Here is an 11,054-nt window from a genome sequence, read left to right on the forward strand (position 1 = left end):
CCCACAGTGGTCCTTCTAAATGTACTCACAGCAATTCTGCTCCACACCTCCTGAGAAAGGAGCAGAAGGGTCCTCAGCTGCCACTGCCTGGCCCTTTGGAACTGGGACGTGGAGGCAAAGAGATCTCTTGTGGCAGGGCTGGGGATTAAGAACCAAGAGAGATTGCAAGTGCACAGCAACAGCAACCATGAGCTGCAAGGGGAGAGCAGGCAATGGGGTGAGGATGGGCATGGTCCCCACAGCTTCCAGCCCAAAGGCCATGGGCTGATGTGGGCTCACCCTGGATCAGGCCCAGGACGGAGGTGGGTTGATGCCCCAGGGTAGGGCTGACTGAATTCCCCTCTCAGATCGCTGAGGCATGCAGTTTTCAGCTAGATCAACCAGATGAGGCTGCCTTCTGTGGTTTCCTGGAGTCTATTCTCAGGCTATAAAGCCTTGCTGGGAGCAGAGAGAGACCCCAACTGCAGCCTCACCTCCAAGGGAATCCACTGCAGCTGGGGAGGCTATGATGAAGCACCTGCAGAAGCTCCTGCTGCTCCTGCTGCTGGTGACCTGCCCCTCAACCACAGCCTGTAAGTAGAGCAGCCTGGGGGTGAGAAGAGAGTCGGGGAAGGCAGAATCCTGGCCAGCACACCCTGCATCCTCCCATCCCCTCATCCTGGGTCCCATCTGTTGCAGATTATCCCTGGAACTGGATGAAGGGAGGAGGTGAAGTCCTGCCCAGCCTGGCTTACCTGCAAGGAAGGAACAACCATTCCTGTGGTGGCTTCCTGGTGGCTCCAAACTGGGTGATGACAGCAGCTCAGTGCCTGGCGTAAGTCGCGGCTGTGCTGGGGAAGCTCCTGCTGCACTCAGGGGGTCTGCTCCCAGGCTCTGGATGGCATCTCCTAGGTGGAAGGCTCTAACAGTCTGAGCCATGCCAGGGGCTGGGGCCAAACTCTGTCCCCAGCAGGGAGTGCAGGCTGGGACCCAGCTGGCTCTGGAACAGCAGAGCTGTGTCTGCAGCTCTCCCTTGAGCTCTCCTTCCCCATGTCCCCTCCCACCCTTAGCCCACTCTGGGATCCTTCCCTTTGGTTTTTTCAGTTCCCACCTCCATGACTCGTTTTAACCTTCCCAGACATCCCCAATGCTAAGGCAGAGCAGCTTCTTCCCCTCCTGGCACCGACCTGCTGGCACAGCAGGTGTCAGGCTTTGCCCTTTCTGCCCCCAAAGACCCCCAAGACTTGTCAGACTCAGCAATCTCTTATGAGCAAGCTGCTTGCCCAACGCTCTTCCATCCCTCCAGCTGGAGAAACTGGGGCATGGCCAGGCAAGAAGGCTTTTCTAGATCCAGATGGCTCTGGGGGTAGCTTCTGCCCCTCCTCAGGGCTGGCAGCTCTGCCCTGGTGCCAGTAACCCAGGCTCAGGGTCACTCCTCTCACCTGAAGGAAGGAAGATCAGCAGAATCCAGGAGCCTGGATGCCCAAGTCCCACCTGCTAGATGAAGAGAGGCTCTTACCCATCCCCAGGGTCCCTCCCAGTTCTCCTAAGGTCCCAAGTCCCTTCTGCAGATGATGTAGGAGGCCAGGGAAGGTGCAATGGCCCTGGGCAGGGTCCTGAGTTAGAAATCCCTCCTTGGTGCCATGGCCTTCCACGGGCTTCTGTGATGCCTGCACCAACAGCCCACAGGTTGAGTACCCAGCAGCAACATTGGACCAAAGGCACTCAGCTCAAGGTCCAGAGGTGAAGCAGCACTTGCAGAGCTCTGGTCTGCCAGATGGGAACTTGCTTTGCCTCCTGCCTGGGTGGATTCACTGGCAGAGGTCCTTGGTGCCAGCATTCTTCTTTAAAGCTCAATTGGTCTCTCCTGGGCATGCTTCTGGGAGATGAGCTTCAGTGTTATCAGGGAAGGCAGGAGGAAGCCAATGAAATCAGAGGGCTGGAGCTCCTCTCCTGTGCAGACAGCCTGAGGGAGCTGGGGCTGTTCAGGCTGGAGAAGAGAAGGCTCTGAGGAGACCTTCTTGTGGCCTTCCAGGATCTGCAGGGGGCTCCAAGAAAGCTGGGGAGGGACTTTTGAGGGTGTCAGGGAGTGATAGGACTGGGGGGGATGGAACAAAACTAGAAATGGGCAGATTGAGATTGGATGTGAGGAAGAAGTTCTTCCCCATGAGGGTGGTGAGAGCCTGGCACAGGCTGCCCAGGGAGGTGGTGGAAGCCTCATGCCTGGAGGTGTTTGCAGCCAGGCTGGATGTGGCTGTGAGCAACCTGCTGTGGTGTGAGGTGTCCCTGCCCATGGCAGGGGGCTTGGAGCTGGCTGAGCCTTGAGCTCCCTTCCAACCCTGCCAGTTCCATGACTGTGTGAAATGGCAGCCACTGTGCTTGGCTTTCCCAGGTACAAACCTCTGACTGCCACCCTGGGAGCTTACTCCACACCCAGGAAACAGCAGAGCTGGCAGACCTTCCAAGTCCAAGAGTACCACAGCCACCCAGGCTTCACAAAGCCTGTAGATGGAGATGACCTCCTCTTGCTGAAGGTAAGATCCTGCCTGCAGCACCAGCTGGGTGCCCTCTGCCCTGAGCTGGAACCCCGGGGCAGGAGGGGACAGCCTCCGTCACAGAGCGCCCGCACACCAAGCACTGAGCTCTGGCTTTTCCTTCCCCTTGGCCAGCTGAGAGGCAATGCCAGCAGCAGTGGCTGCCTTGCCCTTGAGCTGGGCAAAGTCCTCGGTGGGACTGAGTGCAGAGTCGTTGGCTGGGGCCAGCAGCCCCCCGGCGCCAGGCTCCGGGAAGCCAATGTCACCATCATCAAGCCAAGGGTCTGCAACACCTTCTACAACTGGCGTGCTGACAACATCATCTGCGGCCAGAGCGCATCTGCTGACACACCTGGAAAGGTCAGTCTCTGGCTGGGGCAGGAGGAGATAGCCCTCAGGTACTGGAAGCTCTCCCTGGAGCTTTCTTTTCTCCAGGGGTTGTACAGCCCGGAGGAGAAAGGGCTCCAGAGAGACCTCAGAGCAGCCTCCCAGTAGCTGAAGGGGCTCCAGGAGAGCTGGGGAGGGACTTCTGAGAAGGGCTTGTGGTGACAGGAGGAGGGACAACGGCTTTGAGCTGGGAGAGGGGAGACTGAGCCTGGAGATGAGGAAGAAACTCTTGACAGGGAGGGTGGGGAGAGCCTGGCACAGGCTGCCCAGGGGAGGCTGTGGCTGCTCCCTCCCTGCAGGTGTTCAAGGCCAGGCTGGATAAGGCCCTGAGCAAGCTGGGCTGGTGGGAGGTGTCCCTGCCCATGGCAGGGGGCTTGGAACTGATTGATCTTTAAGGTCCCTTCCAACCCAAACCATTCTATGACTCCATGAAGGCTGCAGGGGAGGTTTCAGCCAGGTGCTGGCCACAAACCTGATCTGGGCTGAAATCCCTCAGTGCAAAGGTAACGTCTAAAACCTGCTTCTTGTGGTCCCCTCACTCTCCCCACACCACCACCCCCAGACCATGCTGCCTCCCTCTCTCTTGCTGTCCTGGCACAGGAGGTGCCCTGGGTCTTGATCTCCAATGATCAGACCCTCAGAGGCTCAGCAGCATCACACTTGTGCTCAGCTGGGGGCAAAGCAGAGAGGCCAAAGGGATCCTGGTTTCCCACTGTAGAGGGACCTGGGAACCTAGAACAGGACAACAGCTTGGCCAGGGAGGGTTTGTCCTAAATCTCATGGCTGGGCTGAGTGCATTTTGTGTGCTCTGCAGCCAGCAGAAGGGCAGGAATGAAGCAACACCTGCAGCTGCAGTGTTTGCCCAGCTGCAGCTGTGCTGGATCCAGACAAAACTGCCAGTGCTCCCTTTTGGACCCAGGTGCACTGAGTCCAAGCTCCTGGGAGTCCAGGCTGCTTCTGGGGAAGCTCTGCCCTGCGAGCTGCAGCCTCCTTGCTCTCTGCAAATGCCTCCTTTTCCCTGAGCACCCCACAGCAGTCACCACTGAGCTCTCTCCTCCTTTTCACAGAGTGATGTTGGGGATCCTCTCATCTGCAAGGGCAAAGCCATTGGCATCTTCTCCTACCAGCGTGGCCCCCAGCTTGGCCTCTACACACACATCGCTCGCTACCTCCGTTGGGTCAACAGCGTCATAAAGCCAGCATGACCCTGCCCTGCCCCCAGCTCCTGCCCTCAGGACCCCATGCTCACCTTGCTCTTTCTTCCTTCCTCCCTGGAGAAACATCTCCTGCTGCCCCCCCACGGACACAGCAAGGACTCCTCTCTGGCCAGGCCAAGGGATGGCAGTGAGAGGCTTGCGCCCTGGCTGCATTTCCTGCCTGTGCCCATTGAACCCAGGGGATGTTGCCAGGCTGTGCTGCTCTGAGCAGCCCCTTTGGTGGCTGCAGCTCTAGAAAGGAGGCAGCAGGACAACCCTGAGCCAGGCTGACAGCAGCTCTTGTGATGGCTTCCATGCCTTGAGGACTGCAGGTCAATGAGACTGGAGGGGTGCCAAAAAGCAGCCTCCTCCCTGCCCCTTGCATTTGTGACACCTGGGGCTGCTTTGCCCAAGCCCTGGGGGGATTAGAGGACTGCCCTCAGCTCCAAGGAAGACACTTTCAGCTCCTGTTTCACTACTGTTGCTGCTGTCCCTTACCTCTGAAGCCTGCTGCCTCCTTTCTCCCCTCTTGCTGCAGCTCCAGCATTGTAAGAATCCACAAAGCCAATAAACTGCATCTGCCTGGGAGAGACTTTTGTCCTTCTGTGCTTCAGAGTTCTCTCAGCTGCTGGCTCCAGCCCTGAACAGCTCAGAAGAAAGTCACTGCTCGACCAGCTGAAGCCCAGGCTGGAATTCTTCCCACCCACATCCATGATCCTGCCATGGATCAGGGCTTGAGGGACAGCCAGAGGCAGCAGCAGGATGATTCCCCTCGGGGTAGGCAGTGCCTGGGATCGTGGCTTTGGCAGGGATCATGGATTCAGAGCCCCCCCAGGGCTGTGCTGCCACAACTCAGCAGTGAGCTCCTGAATGTCCCAAGTGCACTCTGAGCCTGCCAAGAGCAAGCTTGCAGAAGCCTTAGCAGGCCACCTCTTGGGCAGAAGGCAGGAGGAGCCCTCTGTGTGTTCTGAGCATGGGCAGCAGAGGTGCAGAAGAGCTCCAGACCTGCTGCTGTGCCACATGGACACAGCCTGCCCATTCCAGTAGACCCAAGAATCACAGAATCAGAGAGACATCTGGGCTGGAAGGGACCCCCAAAGGCCATCCAGTCCAACCCCCCTGCAGTCAGCAGGGACCTCCTCAGCTAGATCAGGTTGCCCAGAGCCTTACCTTGAATATCTCCAGGGATGGAACCTCAGCCACCTCCCTGGGCAACCTGTTCCAGTGTTCCACCACCCTCATGGTGCAGAACTTGTTCCTAGCATCCAACCTAAATCTGCTCTCCTCTAGTTTGAAGCCATTGCCCCTGCTCCTGTCCCTGCAGGCCTTTGGAAACAGAAGCAGCTTGACCACAACTCAGCTGCACCAACTGGCTCAGCATCAAAGGGTTGGGTCCTGGTTGAAGCCACAGTGTGGACAAGGAGGACACTGACCCTTGCTGGAAGCAGGATGACAGCAGCACCTCCCACAGCAAGGCCTTGTGCCCAGGCTGGAGGGCACAGCTGCCACAGATGAGCTTATCTCAGACCTCTGCCAGCTCAGAAAAGGGCAAAGTCAATCTGCAAGCAATAAAGGAAACAGAACTGGGAGTGCTGCTCCTGTGCTGATGCTTTAAACCCATCCTCACCCTCCTCTTCCCACAAGCCCTTGTAGCTTGTGATAGCATCCAGCCAATGTGTTACTGAGGAGCAAACCACCCCCACCCCCCCCGAGTCAGCTCCAGGTTTGGTGCGGCAAGAAAGCAATCAAAAGCAAAGACTCAAGAGAGTTTTGCTGAGGGTTTTGTTTTGGTCTGGGTGTAGTGGAAATCAAGAGAGAAAGATGCAGGCATCAGCCCAAGCAATGGGAGATGCTTCAGTGCTGCTGTCCAACCATCAGGATCAACCAGCTCCAAGCCCCCTGCCATGGGCAGGGACACCTCACACCACAGCAGGTTGCTCACAGCCACATCCAGCCTGGCTGCAAACACCTCCAGGCAGGAGGCTTCCACCACCTCCCTGGGCAGCCTGTGCCAGGCTCTCACCACCCTCATGGGGAAGAACTTCCTCACATCCAATCTCAATCTCCCCATTTCTAGTTTTGCTTCATTCCCCCCCCCCCCCCGCCCCAGTCCCCCTCACAACCCTCAGAAGTCCCTCCCCAGCTTTGCCTCTTCACCTTTGCAGGTCACTTCCTAAAGGCCATCTGATGCCTGGGGCAGTGCTTGACCCAAAACAGGAGACCAAAGAGTTGAAGATCATAGAATCACAGAATGCTTTGGGTTGGAAAGGGCCTTAAAGATCAACCAATTCCAACCCCACCTTGCCAGGGGCAAGGACACCTCCCACCAGCCCAGCTTGCTCAGGGCTTCATCCAGCCTGGCCTTGAACACCTCCAGGGAGGGGGCAGCCACAGCCTCCCTGGGCAACCTGTTCCAGTCTCTCCCTACCCTCACTGTCAAGATTTTTTCCTCCTCTCCAGTCTCCATCTCCCCTCTCCCAGCTCAAAGCCATTGTTCCTCATCCTGGCACTCCCAGCCCTTGTCCAAAGTCCCTCCCCAGCTCTCCTGTAACCTCTTCAGGTACTGGAAGGCTGCCTAAGGTCTCCTGAGGACTGTAAACCGCAGGACTGTAAAGACCTCGCTGTGAGTCAGCCTCAGTTCCCTCTTCCTCAATTCCCTCTTCCTCCAATCTAAGCCCAAGACGCCAGGTGCTTTCCACAGGTAATCAATCAAAACATCTCAAACCCACCCTCACCCCCCCCCCAGGTCCCTCTCCTCCCCGGCTCTGGCTTATGAGGGAGTTTGGCTGCCAGCGATGATGTCGCACCAGGAGCTGCAGCCCCGCCGGGGGTTGTGCATGCTCACAGTGCCCTCTTTGGGTTAGCAGCAGCACAGGTTCCTCAAGGTTCTGGCTCCGAACGGCTCCGGAATGGAATTCTGAGTTGGCCAGCAGCACAGGGAGGAGATTCTGCCCCCTCTGCTCTGCTGACACCCAGCCTGCAGCGCTGCCTCCAAGTCTGAGGCTCCCAGCACAAGAAGAGTTGTTGGGAAGAGACCAGAGGAGGCCACCAGGATGGTCAGAGGGATGGAGAAGTTCACTGAATCAATAAGGTTGCAAAAGACCTCAGAGATCATCAAGTCCAACCTGTCCCCCAACCCCTCCTGACTACTAAACCATGGCTCCAAGTGCCACATCCAATCCCCTCTTGAACACCTCCAAGGGATGGGGACTCCACCACCTCCCTGGGCAGCACATTCCAACAGCCAACAACTCTCTCTGGGAAGAACTTTTTCCTCACCTCCAGCCTAAACTTCCCCTGGCACAGCTTGAGGGGGACAGGCTGAGAGAGTTGGGGCTGTTCAGCTTGAAGAAGAGGAGGCTCCAGGGAGACCTCAGAGCAGCTTGCAGTACTTGAAGGGGCTCCAGGAGTGTTGGGGAGGGACTTTGGACAAAGGCTGGGAGTGACAGGATGAAGGACAATGGCTTTGAGCTGGGAGAGGGCAGATTGAGACTGGAGAGGAGGCAGAAATTCTTTCCAGTGAGGGTGGAGAGCCACTGGCACAGGCTGCCCAGGGAGACTGTGGATGTTCCCTCCCTGGAGGTGTTCAAGGCCAGGTTGGATAAGGTCTTGAGCAAGCTGGGCTGGTGAGGAGCATGGCAGGGGGGGTGGAACTGGATGATCTTTCAGGTCCCTTCCAACCCAAAGTGTTCTGTGATTCTATGATCCAAAAGAAGCTTCACCTCTGAAAGCCTTTTCCAGCAGTTTGAGTGCCTTGGTCAAGCTGAGAAAGGCCTCTCTGTGCCTCTGGTTTCTCTGCTCTCAATCAAGTGTTGCAAAGCTGCCAGCAAGAAGCAACTTCTTTTCTCATCAGGCTGGCTGCTGATGCCTCCCCAGAGAGCTCCAAGGGTGTCCTCATCCTGCACCACCTCTGCTTTGCAAAGAGCCTCACTGAAGCCATCAGCTGCTTGCAGAGTTAGAGACTGAAGCTCTGATCCACTGGGAAAGGAGCCTGTGAACCAGCCCAGCAGGACAGACCTGTCCTTTGGGTGCTTCACACCAACATCCATGGCCAGGAGCTATAGATCCACACTGGAGGTGAAGGGAGGAGCAGCTCTGGGAGCAGAGCATAAGAGTGGCCAGGGACAGCAGGTGGTGGCACCTGGGCAGGCATCAGGAACAGCCCCCAGGCTGCACCTCTAGCCCCTGCTGAGCCCCATCTCAAGAGCTAGGTGAGCCAGAAGCTCTCCCCCAGCCCCAAACAGTGTCCTGCCACACAATCCAGTGTGAGAGCTCCTCAGCAGCCCCGAGTCCTCAACCCAAGGTGACACAGAAGTCACAGCAGGCAGCCTGAGGGCTTCCATAGGCAGCCTGTGGCCAGGCTGGAGATGGGAGGGGGCAGAGGTGAAGGGAGGGAGTCCTTGTGGGCCTGCTTCAGGCGTTCCAGCTGAGATTTCACCCTTCTCAAGCTGCACAGGTGCTCCTCTAGCTTTGCCAGGGGAGCAAGTGTGATGTTCAGAGCTTTCTCCTGCTCTGAGGATGCCTGCCCAAGGTGAATCCTAAATTCTCTCTTCTTTGCCCTCATCTTCTGCAAGAGATTTTTTTTCTCTAATATGAAAAAAAAGAGAAGCTGGAAATTGATTTAATATCTGGGCCACCCAGGGACAGCTCACAGCCAGGTGGAAGTGACTTGCAGCACCAACAGCAGCCCAGTCCCTGGCTGGCAGCAGCACTCCCCCTGCCCCACAGCCACTTGCTGACCACCCTCTTCTCCCAGGAGTCCCTCCAGAGCAGGCTGCAGGAATTCTCTTGGCAGCAGCAAACTCTTCCTGGGCTGCCAAGGCTTCTCCTTGCAGGACAGGGTCCTGCCTGCGTGGGACAAAGGAGCTGAGGGCCTCTCACCCCAGGCCAGGAGCTGGCAATGGTTTACTCAGGCGATGTTTGAGGGGCCCTTGGGAAAGGAGGCAACTGTGAGCGAGCTGCAGGATTGTTCTGCCGGCTGCTGCTCCCAGCTGCCCCTTTCCCTGGGCCTCTCCAGGACCCAACCTCCTCCAGCGTGGAACTCAGCAGGCTGCAAGGCTCCAGAGCCTGCACAGCACCCTGCAGCAGCTGGGGGCCATGTGCACCTCCTGGCTGGAGGCTCCTCTTGCAGCCCATTACTAACCTCCTTCCTTGGAGAGTCCAAACCTGGCTCTGTGCTCTGCTTGGCTCTCCCTGCAGGACTGGCACAGCACATGACCCACGTGGAGCTGAAGGAGGCAACAAACCAAACAGGCTTCCTTCAGCCAGTTCACACAATGGGTTGGGTTGGAAAGGACCTTCAAGATCATCCAGCTCTAACCACCCTCCCACCAGCCCAGGTTGCTCAAGGGCCTCATCCAGCCTGGCCTTCAACACATCTAGGGAGGGGACATCCACAACCTCCCTGGGCAACCTGTGCCAGTCTCTCCCCACCCTCACTGGCAAGAATTGCTTCCCCATCTCCAGTCTCAATCTCTCCTCTCCCAGCTCAAAGCCATTGCTCCTCATCCTGTCACTCCCAAACCTTTTACAGTCCCTCCCCAGCTCTCCTGCAGCCCCTGGGAGGTTGCTCCAGGCTCTCCCCAGAGCCTTCCCTTCTCCAGACTGCACACCCCCAGCTCCCTCAGCCTGTCCTCACAGCAGAGGTTCTCCAGCCCCCTGATCATTTTTGTGGCCTTCCTCTGGACCTGCTCTGGACACTTTGCCATGGAACAGCTTAGGGTGGAAGGGACCTCGGAGCTCATCTGCTCCAAGCAAACCACTTTGATTCCGTGCCTCGGCATCCTGATTTGCTGAGCAGCGACACCAACCACAGCCTGGGAGAGCAGAGGGCGCAGGTCCCACGGGACCAGAGGATGTGAAGGGTTGGAAGGGACCTCTGGAGATCGAGTCCAAACCCCCTGCCAGAGCAGCACCACAGAAGCCAGCACAGGTCGCACAGGAACACAACCAGATGGGTCTTAGCCTGCAGAGGAGAGAGGCTGCCGGGCAGGGGGAAGGAGAGGGGCGGCAGGGCAGGGGGAAGGAGAGGGGCGGCAGGGCAGGGGGAAGGAGAGGGGCGGCAGGGCAGGGGGAAGGAGAGGGGCGGCAGGGCAGGGGGAAGGAGAGGGGCGGCAGGGCAGGGGGAAGGAGAGGGGCGGCAGGGCAGGGGGAAGGAGAGGGGCGGCAGGGCAGGGAGAGGGAGAGGGGCGGCAGGGCAGGGGAAGCAGAAGGAGGGGAAGAGCAGAGGAACCAGCAGAAGAAATGCAGCCCTGACCACCATGGCTTTTAGGAACAAAATTTATTCCAATTTCAAACAGAGAATTTATTTCAGGAGAAAGATATGAAAATCAATTTCCATCAGATACTTCTGGAGTCAGGGTCGGGTTGCCCAGCAGTCAGAGTGAGACCATTCCAAGAAAACAATCACACTCCAGGGCCTGGGAATGAGACCACTTGGGAGCCTGAACAGCTCCTGACACTTTGGAGCATCTTTATCCAGGAGCTCCTTTCTTCCCCCCCTCCCTCCCTTCCCCCCCCCCCGCCCTCCCCCTCCCCCTCAAGTAATTCCCCCTTCCCCCCGCCCCCAAAACACTCACAACAATACATGCATTGCAAATGACAAGGTTTAAAAACAGCATATTGTAAGAGAGTTATCTTTTTGTTGGTGGTTTTCTCTTTTCCCTCTTCCCCTCCCCCCTTTTTTTTTTCCTCTCCACTTTTTCCCTTTTTTAACCTTTCTTACCCCCTCTTTTTTTCCCCTCTCTACCCTTTTTCCCCCTCTTTTTTAACCTTTTTTCCTTTTTAAACCTTTTCCCCCCTTTTCCTTTATTTCCCCCCTTTTTAACCTCTCTTTTTAACCTTTTTTCCCTTTTTGACGTTTTTCTCCCCTTTTTAACCCTTTTCTCCCTTTTTGTAACCTTTTTCCCCCCCTTTTTAACCTTTTTTCCCCTCTTTTTTAACCCTTTTCCCCCTTTTA

General features: G+C 57.1%; 1 protein-coding gene across 1 annotated transcript; it reads left to right on the plus strand.

Moving 5' to 3' along the window:
- The first annotated feature begins 330 nt into the window (after window positions 1-330).
- On the plus strand, window positions 331-4,686 carry LOC137457673 (chymase-like). Its single transcript, XM_068169497.1, has 5 exons — window positions 331-572; window positions 679-814; window positions 2,372-2,513; window positions 2,649-2,873; window positions 3,968-4,686. The coding sequence occupies exons 1-5, from the start codon at window positions 506-508 to the stop codon at window positions 4,103-4,105; spliced, it is 708 nt and encodes a 235-aa protein (XP_068025598.1). The 5' UTR covers window positions 331-505; the 3' UTR covers window positions 4,106-4,686.
- The last annotated feature ends 6,368 nt before the right edge of the window (window positions 4,687-11,054 follow it).

This window comes from Melanerpes formicivorus, unplaced genomic scaffold (assembly GCF_026170545.1).
Source record: "Melanerpes formicivorus ecotype bairdi unplaced genomic scaffold, bMelFor1.0.p_v2 SCAF_187, whole genome shotgun sequence".
NCBI lineage: Eukaryota > Metazoa > Chordata > Aves > Piciformes > Picidae > Melanerpes > Melanerpes formicivorus.